The 19141-nt window shown below is 36.6% G+C and overlaps 1 protein-coding gene across 3 annotated transcripts; it reads left to right on the plus strand.

Annotated features, from left to right (window-relative positions):
• The first annotated feature begins 609 nt into the window (after positions 1-609).
• Positions 610-18548, plus strand: LOC127446963 (myotubularin-related protein 1-like). 3 transcript variants are annotated; one of them, XM_051708372.1, is made up of 17 exons: positions 610-913; positions 1527-1632; positions 1944-1967; positions 3460-3483; positions 4222-4300; positions 4403-4497; positions 7330-7437; positions 8698-8799; positions 8944-9027; positions 9146-9295; positions 9982-10170; positions 13411-13596; positions 14382-14588; positions 16000-16092; positions 16319-16432; positions 16844-17020; positions 17948-18548. In XM_051708372.1, exons 1-17 carry the CDS (start codon positions 615-617, stop codon positions 18113-18115), a joined length of 2205 nt encoding a protein of 734 aa, XP_051564332.1. In that variant the 5' UTR covers positions 610-614; the 3' UTR covers positions 18116-18548. The 3 variants fall into 3 exon arrangements, with proteins under 3 accessions (XP_051564332.1, XP_051564341.1, XP_051564349.1); XM_051708381.1 differs by lacking the exon at positions 1944-1967; XM_051708389.1 differs by lacking the exons at positions 1944-1967; positions 3460-3483 and adding an exon at positions 3871-3939 and having other exon boundaries at positions 622-913.
• The last annotated feature ends 593 nt before the right edge of the window (positions 18549-19141 follow it).

Genomic DNA, 19141 nt, shown 5'->3' on the forward strand with positions numbered 1-19141 from the left:
CAAACCAGCCCGTCTGGAACCAACAATCATGCCACGGTCCAAATCATTGAGATCAGATTTTTCCCCCCATTCTGATGGTTGATGTGAACATTAACTGAAGCTCCTGACCCGTATCTGTATGATTTTACAGATTTTTGCACTGCACTGCTGCCACACGATTGGCTGATTAGATATTCGCATGGATGATTGTTGGTGCCAGACGGGCTGGTTTGAGTATTTCTGTAACTGCTGATCTCCTGGGATTTTTACACACAGTCTCTAGAATTTACTCCGAATGGTGCCAAAAACAAAAAAGCATCCAGTGGGAGGCAGTTCTGTGGTCAGAAATGCCTTGTTGATGAGAGAGGTCAACAGAGAACGGCCAGACTGGTTCGAACTGACAAAGTCTACAATAACTCAGATATCCGCTCTGGACAATTGTGGTGAGAAGAATATCATCTCTGAATGCACAACATGTCAAACCTTGAGGCGGATGGGCTACAACAGCAGAAAACCACGTTGGGCACTTTATTAGGACCATATGTTCCTATTACAGTGCTCCATTAGTGTATATATGTTGGTTGTGGTGGGAGGGGGTTTAGTCATGGCCGCTTCCTTGACATAAATAAGAAGAAATGCTATTTGTCAGCAGCAGAAGCGCTACAGGAAGCAGAAAGAGATCGACGACCACAGATACTGCACACATACACATAGATAGAGATGACTTCCTAAAAACAGACATCCAGCTCTCGGATGATAGGAAATTAATACATTCACTGCATACAAAATTGAACTTGGGAGAGTTGGAAATGGAGAAACAGCAGTCGTCTGGCTCGGACAGTCCGGCGTTGCCTCCTGTGCTGCCCAGAAAACCACGAACCATCGGAGGAGGAAACTCTGCGTCTCGACAAGACAGTGTGGATTCAATAGACAGGTAGATGTCTTCATTTTGTGTGCAATTTTAGAGTTTAGTGCGTTTTTTTATTTTATTTTTTTTATCAAGAAAGCGATCATGTTCGCCTGTTGTGGTGGGGAAATGAGATGTGTAACACGAGCATTGTTATTATATGTGCCATACATCACTGCTTATTTTTGCTCGGATAACCAAACTATTTTGTTAAATATGCGATGTGCACTCATTCATAAATTGTACCCAGATTTAGGACAGTACTATAGGCACATAAACCAGAACATGAAATAATTAAAAGGGTTTATTTAACATCTTCCAGGATGGAAGTATTAGAAAATATGTTGCATTGTTCAGCAATGACAGATCAGACTGTTTGTGACACATTTTGCATTTCGCCATCTGTCATCTTTAGCCGACAGACCACAGGATGTCAGCAGCAATGCACAGTAATCTAAAATAATTTAACAAGGCTTTTATTTGCATTTAGCCACTATATGGAGCCTAAACTATGCGCTGTGTATACAAATCAAAGTAGTTTGACATTTTCTTACCTAAAAGAAGATGTGTTGGCTGAAGCATTTGCTTGACTGTTATTAATGTGTTATTACTGTTATTTATGTTTTTTTCCCTTTCTCAGCCCCACTGGATCTCATGTGGAGTGGTGTAAACAGCTTATAGCAGCCACTATCTCCAGCCAGATCTCTGGCACTCTCCCTCCAGAAGCCGTGACCCGTGAGTGCAAGGTAAGAGTATGAAGAAGTGCATATTTCACCAATAATCCTATTTCTTTTGTCTGGAAAAATGAAAAGTACCAATCCCTCCATGTAGAACACATGATCTAGTATATTATGTGGACTTCATTTGTCAATCTTCATCATTAATCGTCTTTTTAGTCAAGTGATTATTCATTTGTTTATACACTGCATTCTTATATGCAAATAAATTGGTAACCAAGTTGGAAACATGCTGTTCAGAATGGATCTGGCCTAGTTTTGTTAAGCATTTTTGTCCCAGAGTGGGCTGTTTTGATACCTGTTGTGTTTTTAATTGACAGGTTGGGAAGAAGATAGATTTCAGGGTAAGGGTGGCAGCAGTGGCGTGTTTATTTGTGTGCAGGCATTGTCTATATGTCAGTTTGACCGCAGCTCTGCTGCCCTGCTTTGAGCTGTATATTGGATAGCACAACAAATATGTCTGTTTGCTTTAATGTTGGCTTTGGCGTTTAGTATTGGAATTTTTAACACTTAAAGGGACAGTTCACACAAAAATGAAAATTCTCTAATCATTTACTCACCATCATGCCATCCAAGATGTTTGTGACTTCCTTTCTTCTGCAGAACCCAAACAAAGATTTTTAGAAGAATATTCAGCTCTATAGTTCCATTTAAAGCAAGTGAATGGTGACCAGAACTGAAGGTCCAAAAAGCACATAAAGGAAGCATAAAAGTAATCCATAAGACTCCAGTGGTTAAATCCATATCTTCAGAAGCGATATAATAGGTGTGAGAAACAGATCAATGGTTAAGTCCTTTTTTACTATCAATCTCCACTTTCACTTTCACATTTTTCTTCTTTTGTTTTTGGCTATTCGTATTCTTCATGCATTTTGCCACCTACTGGGCAGGGAGGATAATTTATAGTAAATAAAGATCATATATTGATGTGTTTCTCACTCACACCTATCATGTTGCTTCAGAAGATATGGATTTAACCACTTATGTCATATGGATTACTGTTATGCTGCGTTTATGTGCTTTTGTAGCTTCAAAGTTTTGGTCACCATTCACTTGCATTGTATGGACCTACATAGCTGAGATATTCTTCTAAAAATCTTTGTGTTCAGCAGACAACTGGGATGGCATGAAGGTGAGTAAATGATGAGAGAATTTTTATTTTTAAGTGAACTATCCCTTTAAAAAAAAATGTAACCCTGGATTATCTTATTTCATGTTTCACACTGTTCATACTTCAACCTGGGTTAGTAATTCACACTTTATACCTTTGGAACCACAATTCTGAGTTAGCAATGCTTTGGTTTGATTTTCCAAGAGACAATAGATACTTTAGGTATTTTGCATACTGTGAGTCTAAAGACTTTTTGTACAGTCTTGTTGGGCACTCCAAAAATGTATGCATTCCAGTTGTATGCCAAATTCCATCAAATCGAATTCAAGAGTTGCTAATAGTGTACAAATGATAAATTCAAAATTATTATGAAGTATTTAATCAGTATTAACAAAGAGTATGAACTTCAAAAACATAGTAAACAAAATAACTAAGATTTAAACAATACAGTTTGGTAAATTATTCTACTATCTACTATTAATTTGAACTAGTTATATACTTAGCAAAGTTAGGCATATTTAAATAAATTTCATTTAAATCATTTGTTTAAATCATACCTTTGCCAGGAATATTTGTATGTTTGTGTGTGTGTACATGTTTGTACTCTGTTCATAAACCCTTTGTTTATTCTTCATTTAGTTGTTTAAAGTGTTATATAACTATAATATGTGTTAAGTTTGTGTGTTTGTAACTTCTTTTTATCTGATGTCTATCGGTGATCCCAGGTATCCAGAAGGCCTAACTTGAGGGTAAGGCTGAGTCTGAGATTAAGAGAGCTAGATCTGTATAGAAACCAGAAACTTAAAACACTTTTATGAACTAATAGGTAGCCATTAGCTCAGATATAGTTGTATAGTGTTGGCTGAGCGACTGTATGTTGTGTGTAGGTTGTGTGTACTCTCTGCCTCCACAAATCATACTTCCTGTCTCTGTGTGAGGATGTGACCTATCAACCCTAAAGTTGCAACTACTGTCTTTGTTGCATTCTCTCTTTCTCTCTTTTGTTACAATCTTTTTTCTTTAACTCTTTATAAACAGCAGAAACTTCTAACCTTTTCTTTCTTTTCTGCCTCACTTTCTGTCCCCTCTTGCCTCTCTCTTTTTGTCTCTGTGTTTCTCCTGTTGCCGGCACTCAGTTTCAGGACTCTGGTGAAGAGCATGGCTATCAGTGTGACAGTGACTCTGAGCTGCCGTCTCGTACTCCGGCAAGTTTCTCTGACTTTAACATTTCCCTCTTCTCTTTTCACCTTATTGCTGCTAACATCAGATTCCTCTTCTGCTTCTCTGTTTCCACTTACTCTCACAATCATTTTGCTGCTATCCAGCCCTTTGTTAATCCTCAATATCTTGCTGTAAACAAGGTTTTTATTACAGTAGTCGTCATGATTTCAGCTTCACAGTTATACTCATTCAAGCAAAATATTTGCCTCTTCAAAAATGGCTGGAATGTGAGTTCTGAAAGGTTTTGTTGTCTTGTTCTTCTTTAGCAAGTATTTGGAGGTGTACGAAGGCAAGCGCCCATGGATGAAGTGCCACTGTTCCCAGGAGAGACAATCAAAACCACTGGTGTGTATGTTCATTCCAGACTCTCATCTGTGCTGCTGTACGCTTCCTGATTCTGCGGTGAGGTGGTGTTGGGTGACGTTTGTGTTTTCTCTATCTTCACAGTTAAAGACGTGATGTATATCTGTCCTTTCACTGGAGCTGTGACCGGCACTCTAACAGTCACAGACTACAAACTCTACTTCATCAGTCTAGAAAGGGTGTGTCTCAAGAGTGGAGCAGAAACTTGTTTTTTATTCCAAGTTCTTTCTAGACTCTTTCTAGATGGACTTTAAGACTTAAGAATTAATATGTATTAATGCCAATGCATTAGATAACACAATAACAAACCAAGTGGTGTTTAAGATATTACAAGTAGCAGTCGGCCGTTAGTGAATTATGTGGTGGAAAAGGCAAATAACCGATTAAGCGGCTGATAGTTTTTAAAATCGACTTATAGAATGTTCTGACATGGATGCTACAAGATTCCAAAATGAAAAAAATCCCAAAATGAAAAAAACTGTTCAACCAAAATTCCAATAAAAACTAGAAAAAAATAAGATTTTGTGCATAACATGGTAATTTTAACTATAAACAAGCCTGAAACACACCGGGAACTCTGATTTTGAAATGACAGAGACTTGGCTCTGTTACAGTGCTCTATAGCTAAGTAGGCTATTTATCAAATTAGGCTTTTTATAGTCTATATACAGTAATCATCAGATAAAGGTATTGTGTATCAATTTATTTAATTAGATGAGGTTTAATGAGGAATAGGGCTTATTATTATTCACAAGATGTGAATCAGTTTCAGGCTGCAGATGATGCTTGCACCACTCAACATGTTTGACAGACTTGGAACAATGGCAATTAGTACATAGATGCAGAGTTTATAATGTTTAATTGGTTGGCAGTGATTGGACAATTCTGGCCATTACTTCTGATTGGTAAAATGCTTCAGCACTGGCTATCACGTGTTTGTTTTACAGTGCAAATAGAGAACATCGAGACTGTGTTGCCACTGTAACATAAAAGTCAAATCAAGTTTTTATTTATAAATGAAATCATTTTTATTTATAGTTTTTTTTTATTTGTGCCTTTCAATACACATCAGCTTTATCCAAAGCAGCTGAAAAGTATGTAACATTTTAAAAACATGAACCAACACAATAAACAATTTGATTACTTATTGGTATTACTTATTCAGACTTTCTACTGCTCAGTATTATTTAAAATTTCACAACGTAGACCCGTAGACACAATGTTTTTTTTGTTGTTTTTTTTTGTTTTTTTTTTTTTTTGCATGTTTATTAGGTGCTACTAGTTACAAATCAAAAAGGGAAATGGAAAATTCACACAGCAGTTGCTCTCTGGTCTCAGGAGGTTAAATGGGACAACAAATATATGGTTAAAAAGAATTAGGCCACATTCTGATTGTCAAATGTTAGTAGAACATGTCCATAGTTAATGTGGTAAACTACACCTGTGGTTACTCTTCTAGGACACCTGTGTGAACTTGAGAGAAGCTGACTACATACATCCACTAAATGACCTTGGGACCAGTTGATTAAAAGTAATTGCAAAAATGGCTCAGAAAAGTGAAGTTAGCTCTGAGAATAGCATTATTTGTTTGCAGATGTCACTTGGTTTGATATTTTGTTATTTAATCCAATGAAATCCATACATTTTTAGTGGGGCATAGGCATCCCAATACATTTTGGGGCCACTGTATATACATACATTGACAGATTTTGTTTTACTTAACCAGTAATTTCTGTTTGTAGTTGAAGTTGATGATTGATAGTCTTACACTTGCAGCCAAAAGTTTGGAATAATGTACAGATTTTGCTGTTTCAGAAGGAAATTGGTACTTTAATTCACCAAAGTGGCATTCAACTGATTACAAAGTATAGTCAGGACATTACTGATGTAAAAAACAGCACCATCACTATTTGAAAAAAGTCATTTTTGATCAAATCTAGACAGGCCCCATTTCCAGCAGCCATAAGGTGTTGGATAAACTCCAACACCTTATCCTTGAGTAATCATGCTAAATTACTAATTTGGTACCAGAAAATCACTTTCCATTATATCAAACACAGTTGAAAGCTATTTGGTTCATTAAATGAAGCTTAACATTGTCTTTGTGTTTGTTTTTGCAATAGACTGGCATGTCATAAGGTCAATATTAGGTCAAAAATGGAAAAAAGAAACAGCTTTCTCTAGAAACTCATCAGTCAATCATTGTTTTGAGGAGTGAAGTCTATACAATGCTTGAAATTGCTAAAAAAAACTTCATCCAAAGGTGTACACTACAGTCTTCAAAGACAAAGGACAACTGGCTCTAACAAGGACAGAAAGAGATGTGGAAGGCCAGATGTACAACTAAACAAGAGGATAAGTACATCAGAGACTCTGGTCTGAGAAATAGACACCTCACATGTCCTCAGCTGACAGCTTCATTGAATTCTACCTGTTCAACACGAGTTTCATGTACAACAGTAAAGAGAAGACTCAGGGGTGCAGGCCTTATGGGAAGAATTGCAAAGAAAAAGTGACTTTTGAAACAGAAAAACAAAAAGAAAAGGTTAGAGTGGGCAAAGAAACACAGACATTGGACAACAGATAATTGGAAAAGAGTGTTATGGATCTTAACCCCATTGAGCTTTTGTGGGATCAGCTAGACTGTAAGGTGCGTGAGCAGTGCCCGACGAGACAGCCACATCTATGGCAAGTGCTACAGGAAGCGTGGGGTGAAATGTCACCTGAGTATCTGGACAAACTGACAGCTAGAATGCCAAGGATCTGCAAAGCTGTCATTGCTGCACGTGGAGGAGTTTTTGATGAGAACTCTTTGAAGTAGTTTAAGAAGTTCTGAACATTGTTTTCAAATTGTAATAGTATTTTTCACGTTATTAATGTCCTGACTATACATTGTGATCAGTTGAATGCCACTTTGGTGAATAAAAGAATCAATTTCTTTCCATAAAAGCAAAATCTGTACATTATTCTAAACTTTTAGCCGCCAGTGTATTTCATGCATCTGTCTGCAGGATACTCCTTTTGTGTTGGATGTGAACCTTGGTGCCATCAGCAGGCTAGAGACTATCAGTGTACAGAGCCATGGAGAGAATACTAATGGCATGGAAATCGTCTGTAAGGTCAGATAAACCACCCTCCCACATTCTGGTCCACCCCTACAACAAAAGAGTTCAGTATAATTGTATAGATTAATTACAGAGATTGTTTATAGTGATAATTGCTCTCCTAGCTGCTTTATATTCCAGTGCATTTTTATATTTGACTGGAAATAAATCATAGTCAACTCAATTACTAAATTGATTAAGTTATCAAAAGGTTCAATATGTAAGATAATTTATGGTTTTATTAGTGATTTTGATATAGTTAAGACCAAAAGTTGTCACACCCTGACTGAAATTTATGCTTTGTGTCATATTAAGAAGAGAATCAGCCTACATCAATAGCATGGATGCCACTAGTATGCTGGCGATGTGGTCCTGTATTCTTTTGATGTGTATTGGCATAGTTTGCCTAAAATATGAAAATTCTCTCATTATTTACTCACCCTCATGCCATCAGATGTACATAACTTTCTTTTTTTCTCTTGAACACAAATAACATTTTTAGAAGAATATTTCAGCTCTGTTGATCCATTTAATGGAAGTAAATGGTGACCAGAGCTCTGAAGGATCAAAAAGCACATCATGGCAGCATAAAAGTAATGCATACGATTCCAATGGTTTATCCCATGTCTTCAGAAGCGATATGATAGTCTTATTTAACTATAAATCTCCTCTTTCACTTTCACATTCTTCTTAATTTTTTTGGCGTTTCACATTCTTCGTGTATATTGCCACCTACTGGTTGAGGCTGGACAAGGTGGAGATTGATAGTAAAAAAAGACTTATTTATTTGTTTCTCACCCACACCTTTCATATCACTTCTGAAGATACTGATTAAACCACTGGATTACTTTTATGCTGCCTTTACATGCTTTTTGGGCCTTTAAAGTTGTGGTCACCATTCACTTGCATTGAATGGACCAACAGAGCTGAGATATTCTTCTAAAAATCTTCTTTGTGTTCTGCAGAAGAAAGTCATACACATCTGGGATGGCATGAGGGTGAGTAAATGATGAGAGAATTTTCATTGTTGGGTGAATTATCTCTTTAACCATTTCTTTTAGAGAGCCCTTGTTCGCATCATACTCTATTTCATGAATCTATTTGCATTTACTGACATTCTATTGTTAAGGAAAAAGGTCTGGCAAACTTTCTCTGATTTCAGCTTCAAAAGCAGCAGAATTTTCAATATGAGTATGAAGACATTTCATTGACTGTAACATAATCTACAATTGTAACATAAACTGCAAGCCAATGATTTTTTATCTGTCCCATTAGGATATGAGAAGTCCCAGGTTTGCCCATAAAAAGGAAGAGCAGAGTAAGCTGGAGATTTTGGATACACTGACCAAGCATGCCTTCCCCCTGTCCAATGACCTGGTATGTCAGTCTGTTTGTTATTCAGAAATCCTCTGAATCCTCCAGTCATTGTGATTGGCCACTGGACCTGTCAGTCATTCCTGATTCCTATGGTGCAGTTGGTTCATGGCCCTGCAAATCATTTTGTTTCTTTATCTCTCCCAGCCACTCTTTGCCTTCCAATACAAAGAGGAATTTCCAGAGGATGGATGGAAGGTTTATGATCCAGTGGCTGAGTACAAGAGAATGGTGAGTCAGTGCTGAAATACAGTGGAGTTATATGCCTGACATCATCAAATCAGCATAATACTGCTTCATTTTATGTCCTTTTCTCCTTTTCTCTCTCTTTCTGTTTCTGTCTCTGCAGGGTTTGCCAAATGAGAGCTGGACCATCAATAAGAGTAACATTAATTATGAAGTGTGTAACACCTATCCTGCTTTGTTTGTTACCCCAACAAGTATTAAAGATGACGAGATCAAACGAATGGCCTCTTTCAGAGCTAAACACCGCATACCGGTAGGTGAGAATGTGTGTGTTTGTGCCAACAGTTAAATTTACCTTACAAATCATGTTTTTCCATCTAATATTTGAATATGCGCATTGCAGCCACCTTCAGCTCTATAGTTTGGCATCATGAACAACCTCACAATATGATTCATGTTACAATATTTGCTTCTCGATTCAGTGTGTTACTATGCATCGCAATATTATAATTGAATAGCGACTGAATCTGCCTCAAATGCACAAGATAGAACCAGAGAGAATCCACACAAGAGAGAGTGAATGTACACAGTCAGTCTGTTTCAATCATTCTCACGGGGTTCGCTTTACTTTTGTCCAGTGTGGTATATCATAGATGCAGCTCTGAACACACTGAGAAATGCCGGTTTCTGAGTTTGCATTTTTTTGGACGACATCATTAATTGAACTGTAAGAATTATGTGAATGCACACAAAAAATATTGATACAAAAACCAGTGCAATTTCATGAGAAAAAGAATCGCAATATTTCAATATGTGGTTGAATCAGCAAAGCTGGATCCAGCTCAGTGTAAATGTGAGAGTATAATTATTAATTTATTTTCATATAATGGTTTATTGTCAACAATTGCTTACTACAATATTTTTAATATCTTTGAATATCCAATATTGATGGTAAAATACATGCTAACCTGGACTCCTGCATCTCTTGTTCTCTCTCAGGTCCTTTCATGGATCCACCCAGAAACCCAGGCCACTATAGTGCGCTGTAGTCAGCCGATGGTGGGCCCGACAGACCACCGGTGTAAGGAAGATGAGCACTACCTACAGACCATTGTGGATGCCAATGCACAGTCCCATAAACTCACTATATTTGATGCTCGGCAGTATACTGTGGCTGATAATCACAAGGTAATAATGGGAAAATATCCAGCCTCAGTCGACAAAGATGTTGGAATATAGCAAAATGGGTTGTTTCATTACGATATTTGTTTGTAGTATCCAGTTGGGTTGAATTGAAAAATGTACATGAATTTCAGAATATCTGAGCATTTGTTGTGTCCCTCTTTTTGAAGGGACAGTTCATGCAAAAATGACAATTCTCTCATCATTTACTCACCCTCATGTCATCCCAGATGTGTATGCCTTTCTTTCTTCTGCAGAACACAAATGAAGATTTTTAGAAGAATATCTCACCTCTGTAGGTCCATACAATGCAAGTGAATGGTGGCCAGAACTTTGAAGCTCCAAAAAGCACACAAAGGCAGCATAAAAGTAATCCATAAGACTCCAGTGGTTAAATTAATGTCTTCAGAAGCGATATGATAGGTGTGGATGAGAAACAGATCAATATTTAAGTCCTTTTTTACTATAAATTCTAGTGCCCAGTAAATGGCGATATGCACAAGAGTGCAAATTGCCAAAAACAAAGTAGAAGAATGTGAAAGTGAAAGTGGAGATTTATAGTAAAAAATTACATGGATTTAACCACTGGAGTCTTATGGATTATCTTATATCTTTTTATTAAGGCTGCTCCCTGAGAGTCGACCAAAAGTTAGTCGATGAGAAGAGTCTTTGTCGACCAAGTTTTGATTGGTCGGTTGGTCGCAGAAAAAAACTCCACATAAAAATGAGGAGCACCAGGGTAATTTTCATTAAGCAGGGTTAGGGTTAAGCCTACACAAAGCAAGACACCTTGATTTCAAACTTTGAACTTTATTTTTTATTTATTTTAACTAAAAATTCAAATTAAACTGGAAAAAAAAATAAGTGCAATTAAAATGTGTGTTGTTCAACTTTTTGAAAGATGGTTTTACAACAGTTGTCAACATCTCTCTGGCAAAGAACCTACTTCATCTGTGCATTCTCTGCCGGACGGGTACTTCGTTGTCCGGGAAAATACATCATGTGTGTGAATAAATTCGTTTTGTTCCCTCCTTCACTATATATATATATATATATATATATATATATATATATATATATATATCGCAATATCAAATTACATCAGCAACCCCGGGGCTGAGGAATCGGTGAATATTCTTGCTTTAGTGATTTTGCATTGAAAATTAAATTAATTTATTTAAAAAACGAAAAACTTAAATCAAATACATTTCTAAATTCAAATTGCACTCCAATCGAAATTAAAAAGCAATTAAATAATATAATGAAAATAATGAAGTGATAAAAGAATAATATATATATATATATATATATATACACCTTTCCATTTACCGTCAGGCAAGTATCCGTCTAAATATGCAGGTGGAAAATTACTTACACAAATGAAGACATAAAAACAATTATAAATGTAAAAATAATTATGATGATAATAATCACTGAAATATAAATCATGGTTTGAGGTGAACGTGTTTTTGTATTATTTTATGTTTTAATCGCAGGTGTATAGGTGAACAGTGAACTGCTCTGCGAACTGAACTCAAAGCACCTCCTGAGCTGAGATGTCTGAGGTCATTTACAGCACTCGTTGACGATACTATTATTGTAAAAAAAAAAAAATTCAGAAGACAGAAACAAAGAGGGAGAACCTGTCACATGCGTGTGTTCCACGAGACCGCACGCCTCCGAACAAACAGTGTGTCATAAATGCGCATAGACGGCTTTTCTGTCATCTGTTCTTAATTATATAATAAAGTGTTTCTTCAAGCGTGTGTCTGTCTCTCTACGGGTAAATTATTTGTAATATTAATTTGATAATAATAATAGCCTAATAATAATAATTTAATACATGGGAAAATGAGCCAAATATCATCTTGACATCGTCAAAGGCATCAGCTATTGCCGATCACTCTGACCATCGTTGATCCCCGAGATCATCGTCTGTCGGCACAACCCTAATGTGCGTTTCTCTCTATAAATTAACAAAATGTTCAGACAGTCTCCTTGCTGGTTTTCCCGACACATTCAGGATCATTACCGCTTTTGCCAGTCTCACTGCGGCTTGTAAAATGTATATTTTAAAGGCTCATTATTACGGTTTAGTATTTATCTGTAATGTAGAACAGTGTGAGCAAAGTTACTTATAACATTCTTTCTCAGCCCTGGAACTCAAACCATTTTCTGATGCCCCCCAAAATATATATATTGAAGTAATTAAATTAATATCATAAAGGTGCAACTAGTCGACTAATGGCTTAAATTAACTCCTACTAGTCGACTAGGAAAATCTTTGGTCGGGGGCAGCCCTACTTTTTATGCTGCATTTTGGAGCTTCAAAGTTGTGGTCACCATTCACTTGCATTCTAAGGACCTACAGAGCTGAGATATTCTACTAAAAATCGTCATTTTTGTTCTGCAGAAGAAAGAAAGTCATAAGGCATAAGGGTGAGTAAATGATGAGATCATTTTAATTTTTGGGTGAACTATCCCTTTAACAGGAATTAAGGAATTAATGTGGTCAATGTCACAAATTTGCTTATTTGATTAGTGACCTAGAAATAGTGCAGGGATTTAAATATATTTATTTATTCTACATTTCTTTCTTTTAAATTTGTCAAAATCCCAAAAGATTGTTGTTGTTGTTTTTTGTTTTTTTTGCCAGAATCCCCTAGTTGCAATGTGCAATCTCCTCACTTTTTCCTCTCTCTGTCTGTCACACACACACACACACACACACACACACACACACACACACACACACACACACACAGGTGTTGGTGCAGCTATCCTTATGAGGACTCTCCATAGACATAATGATATTTATACTGTACAAACTACAGATTCTATCCCCTAAACCTAACCCTAAACCTAACCCTCACAAAAAACTTTCTGCATTTTTACATTTTCAAAAAACATCGTTTAGTATGTTTTTTAAGTGATTTGAATTATGGGGACACTAGAAATGTCCTCATAAACCACATTTATAGCATAATACCCTTGTAATTACCAGTTTGTAACCTAAGAAAATTTCCTCGTAAACCACTTAAACCCGCCCACACACACACACACACACACACACACACACACGTGCATTCCCATAGCTTTCTTCAAAAATAGTTTTGAATTATTGAGTAGCCATCTGCACTGATGTAGATCTTTGAGCTGTCAATTATCCTCTGAAAGAAGTGTATTCATTCAGGACGTAAAAGCCATGAATCTTTACTTTTAATCTTCTGCTGTTTCACTCTTCAGGCTAAAGATGGAGGTTATGAGAATGAGAATTTCTACCCCAACATGGAGCTGAATTTCCTGGAGATGCCAAACATTCATGTTATGAGAGAGTCTCTGCGTAAGCTGAAGGAGGTGGTTTACCCCACCATTGATGAACTCCACTGGCATTCAGCCATAGATGCCACTCACTGGCTGGAGTACATCAGGGTAAACAACACATCATTTTAAGTCCTATGAATCATCTTTAGGCATTTCTGTCCTAACAGTCACCTCTAAGCAAACACTCAACTTCTACATTAATGTATGATTTAGTGAAAGACTGATGTAATGACCAAGCAGATTAATCAAATGACAACACCATACTTTCAACACACATTAAATGAATTAGTACCATATATAAGTGAAAACTAGTCAGTAATATTAATACATATAAAGAAATTGTATTAATTTGATATATGATTTGATCTGTATAAGTATTGCGTTTGTCCCTAACCACTGTTACAATTGGCCTTGCTATCACTCTGACTTTTTCTATTAAATTGCATATTATGATCTTGTCTTTCCCATATATACTATAATGAGTCTATACTCATTATTTATTAATGGTACAGTTTTTTTTTTTTTTTTTTCACATGTTAATGTTTCTAATACCAACATACAGTATGCCTCCTCTCCTCTACTGGTGATCCACAACCCATTGTAGACAGCAGTGCCAAACATTTTGCTGACTGTTTGTCCCTTGTTATTTATTAAAGGAGAAATGTTGATGCAGTTTGAAGTAGTAATGAAGTCCCAATATCTTTGCAATACAGCCTCTGTGTTAGGAACCATTTCGAATTGAATGTGAAACAGTTTAGTCTTTACAGGGTGACCTTTGACCCCAGCAGCTGTTCTGAAGGGATGTGGCTGTGGCTCTACTCATTCATTTAATTAATTCAGAATGTAAGAAGATTACATGTTTTTAAAGGAACCCTGTCTCTCTCTCTCTGTAGCTTTTGCTAGCGGGTGCAGCACGGATTGCAGATAAGGTGGAGTCCAGTAAGTGCTCTGTGGTGGTGCACTGCAGTGACGGCTGGGACCGCACAGCTCAGCTCACCTCTCTATCCATGCTGATGCTGGACTCCTACTACAGAACTCTCAGGGGCTTCCAGGTGCTGCTGGAGAAGGAATGGATCAGCTTCGGGCACAAGTTTGCTGCGGTGAGGACCAAAGACTGCTCTGTGTCCCAAACGACACACTATACACTATGCACTTACAAAATATACTATGCACTCAGCCATGTAGTGCATGAATTTTCAAAGTGTAGTATCGTTCCAAATGAAATACTTAACGTTTTTTTATTACAAGCGTTCGCCGTTTAACAGCTGATGGAAATGACGTTTCAAACACATGCGATGTGTTGCTGCTAGCTTTAGCGCATTAGCCACCCTCAGTGCAACACAGCGTGTGGTGATGGTAAAGCACTGAACTCACATTTGTAAGGTGCTGTATCCACTGAAGTTTTGCTGGCTGCTACAGTCTCCATTATTTACAACTATTTTGTCAGACCAACAGTGCAGCCAGGTAACTCCACCCCTTCCGCTATGTATGGCAAGCCACGAGCACTGAGTGCATGAAGTGTCCAACATCCCACACCCCGTTTTGACGGTTGAAAAAGTGCATCATACTTGTACTCATAGTACACTTCTTTTGCTGCATTTTCAGTGTTTACATACTACTTGCACTACCTGCACTACAAAATGGTGTAGAATAGTGCAGAAGTGTGCGGTTTGGGACGTACCTTGTGTGACAGAGTACGGGAACTTGTGTATAGTTTGCATATAAAAAAAAAAAAGGGTTCAGCCAGTTACAGGGCTCGGCTCGGACATTAAAACTGTGTCTGTGTTAAAGGTGGGTGGAGTACTGGTTAAAATACTGTAAAAAAAATAAATAAAGATTCACTTTGAATATCCAATATTGATGGTAAAATACAACCAGTATAAATTGTCAATTATTGTTTCTGTCACGGTAGTGCAAAACAGATATAGAACCGCTTACCCATTTTCTGCGTGTGGAATTGATTCCCCTTATTGTGCCGCCTACAACCACTGAGAGAGAAGCAATCGAATTGAGGAATTATTAAATAATATCTGGATTAACAGTGCATTTGTATCTAGTAATCATATGGGGTCGCTAAACAGTTAGTTTCCAGTCTGCCATGGAAGGCCAAAAATTGCATAATAGAGAGTTTTGCTTCAGAATCAAGGCAAATGCTTATTATGTTCAATTAAAAATAGTGATAAAACAATGCTGAGAAGATAAAATTGTTTCGTTTTTTTCAAATGTATTTACTATACATTTGTTTCAGTGTACATGACAAAAAGGACAGTACATTTGTTTTTTCAGTAGTTAGGGGTTTTCTTCCTTTAAAAAAATATATTGTGATATATATTGTTATCAGCCAAAAATGTTTTTTTGTTGTTGCTTATATTGTCCAACCCAAGTCTGTGTCCATCCACTGGCAAACAGTTTAGAGTTAAGCAAATACTTCATGTCAGAGAATTTTTGGTCCTTAATTATGCGGAAATATTAGAGAGTATATATTTAGTAACTCGTCTTTCTCTTTCACAGCGTGTTGGTCATGGAGACGAAAATCATTCAAACTCTGAGCGCTCCCCTCTATTTGTGCAGTTTATTGACTGTGTTTGGCAAATGATGAGACAGGTGAGCTGTCAGCGAATCCGAAGTTATCTTAGCAGTACATTTATTGTCATAATGTCTATATACTCATCAGGTGTTATATTTATGACATAATTTGGTGTTCTCAGTTTTTCCTGCAGTTCACTCATAAGTTGCATGTATTATTTAGCAGTTCACCTAATTCTTACATGAATTCACATTGTGCTGGTGAAGTATTGAGTCTCATTGTGGCTTTTTATTGTCTTCTCAGTTCCCTACTGCCTTTGAATTTAATGAGCTCTTCCTCATCACCATCCTGGACCACCTCTACAGCTGCCTGTTTGGAACATTCCTTTACAACAGTGAACAGGAGAGAGTAGAAAAGGCATGCAATATTGTTTCATTCTGAGGGGAGAGGTGGGACAAAAACCCCAGAGAGTTTTATTAATTCAATTCAAATACTTTACAATAAAGTTCCATTAGTTAACATGAACTAACAATGAACAATACTTATTAAACATTTATTAATCTTAGTGAATGTTCATTTTGACATCTACTAATTCATTTTTAAAATCAAAAGTTGTATTTGTAACATTAGTTAATGCACTATGAACTAACAAGAACTAACAATAAACAATTTCATTTTTATAAACTAATAAGAATAATAAATGCTGTAAAAAATATGTTGTTCATTTTTTACTCATGATACTTAATGCATTAACTAATGTTAAAAAATGGAACCTTACTGTAGTGTTATAATTAAATTCTCATTTCTTTCTTTCTTTCCTTCCTTTAGAAAGTGAACAGTAAGACAGTATCTTTGTGGTCCTACGTCAATAGCCTGCCTGAGGACTTCAGCAACCCGTTCTATGTGGACTATGAAAACCATGTGCTGTACCCCCTGGCCAGTATCAGGCATTTAGAGCTGTGGGTTGGATACTACGTACGCTGGAACCCCCGTATGAGACCACAGGTGTGACATGTTGTCAACACATTAGCAAAGATAAGTTGAGTTAATAGCAACAGCATCTATATTGTTGCTAAACCAACATTTCTATGTGGTTTTTGACATTAACATGTCAATCAAGCATGTAAACAATCAACATGATGATGTGGTGTCTAGTTAAACCTGTGACTGTGCTTTTACACAATAGCTATGTTTCTATGCAAGTTTAGAATTTAATTTATGCGAAAAAACATAACATTGCAAAAACAATATGCGAATAACACAGCATTTCCTTCCCATGTGTTCAAAAGACAAAATAGTCACTTCTGGAGAAACTGTAGCCACTGTGACTCTTTTATTAATAAAATACTCAAGGTTTAGAGCAGAAACACTGTAAAAAACGTTGTCTCATATCTGGGAGTGACAGTGCGTCACACAGTTCTGGGAGCACTATGTGCGTGCGTTCCTCCATCTGTATGACTTTACTGTGCAGATCTATAAGATATTTTTTAAAAGTGTCAATAAACCTGCTTTTCGGCACAGTTTGTATTCAACATATTAGCTCTGAAAACTCTTTGCAGGCTTTGGATTTTCAGGACACCAGATATTTTCAGTTATTTCAGGATGACCAGAGCAACATTTCAGATTCAATGATTGGTCCGCTGGCTAGTCCAGTTATGAACAAGTTATTCAGTCACATCTTGTATTTCTATGAAATTCAATCAGAGTTTATTCGGTAAATGTGTTTCCGTCATAGTTTATGTGAATTTATTTTATGCGCGTTTCTTCTTATTGAATAAAAAATGTATTTTGGAGATTTTATTCACATCTTGGTGTTTCTGTCCAGCTGTTTTTATGCGATATCCCAAAATGTGCATAAAAGTATGTGGATTGAAACCCAGCTGTTGACATGTCTCAGAGGGAATCTGAAATGTGTGTTGACTTTTTTTATAGATGCCTGTTCACCAGAACCTGAAGGAGCTGCTGTATTTGCGAGCAGAGCTTCAAAGGAAGGTAGAGGAGTTACAGAAAGAAGTATCTTCATCGCGCTCTATCTCCTCTTCTTCAGAGCACGCATACTCTCCCTCACATGGCGGTACACCCCTACACACCAGTGTTTAAAAAAAACATGCTTAAGCACACAGATGAGAGAACTCATCCACAGCAGGTTGTGTAGAAATAATCTTTTGGTTAAATTAAACTTATCTGTTTGTCATTTATACTCACTGGAAAATGCTTTGGGTTTGAATGTACAGAGGACCAGCACTTACTACACACTCAGGTGAAAGCTTGAATTCACTGCATGAGCACCCAAGATGAAGTGAAAAGCTTTTGGGCTTGTAAATATGCTCAAATTTAATTTATTGGTTTGTCGCTGAGTAATTGTCTTTTTTAAAACAAATTTATAGTCCCAAAAAAATGTGTCCTTTTGCTATTGTTTTTACTGTTTAATTGTTTCTATTTTTCCTCAGCATAGCCTGCCTCTGTGCCAATAACAGTACAACCTAGTCAAATTTCACCTCAGTTTTATCTCTTTAATAAATTGTACAAAACATTCCTTGTTGAACTTGGTTTGTGTTTCAGGTCTTTTAGGTTGGCAGAATAAGGTAGGATAGTTATTTTAACATTATTTATATGGAGAATGGGTTCTTGATAGTGTTGAAGGTGGAGAAAACTACAGTTGTGATACTGCCGTTTTGGAACCACATATTTTATTTTACTCTCTCAAGCACTTGTTAGCGGGAAGGTAGAATCACGTGCATAAAATACCAGTGAGAGCAGCCTGTAGTGTCTGTACTGTTTAAATGCACACTTTACCCTGTACTACTGAAATGTATGTTTACATCATTGAATGTAAAATAGGGACCATCAGCTCTCTCCCACCAAATGATGATTTTATTATATAATTGGTAAAGTGTATATATATATATATACACACACACACATATATATATATATATATATATATATATATATATATATATATATATATATATATATATATATATATATAATTGATAATATACAGTATTAATTGAAAGTTTCACAGTTTTGTTTCCCACATTATATTTATATATTCTCTTCAATAGAAGCCTTTGTCTTCAGTTAAAGGTTGCCAACTTTTTATACCTCCCCTTATTGTTATTT

The sequence above is a fragment of the Myxocyprinus asiaticus genome, chromosome 1 (genome assembly GCF_019703515.2).
Source record: "Myxocyprinus asiaticus isolate MX2 ecotype Aquarium Trade chromosome 1, UBuf_Myxa_2, whole genome shotgun sequence".
Taxonomy (NCBI): domain Eukaryota; kingdom Metazoa; phylum Chordata; class Actinopteri; order Cypriniformes; family Catostomidae; genus Myxocyprinus; species Myxocyprinus asiaticus.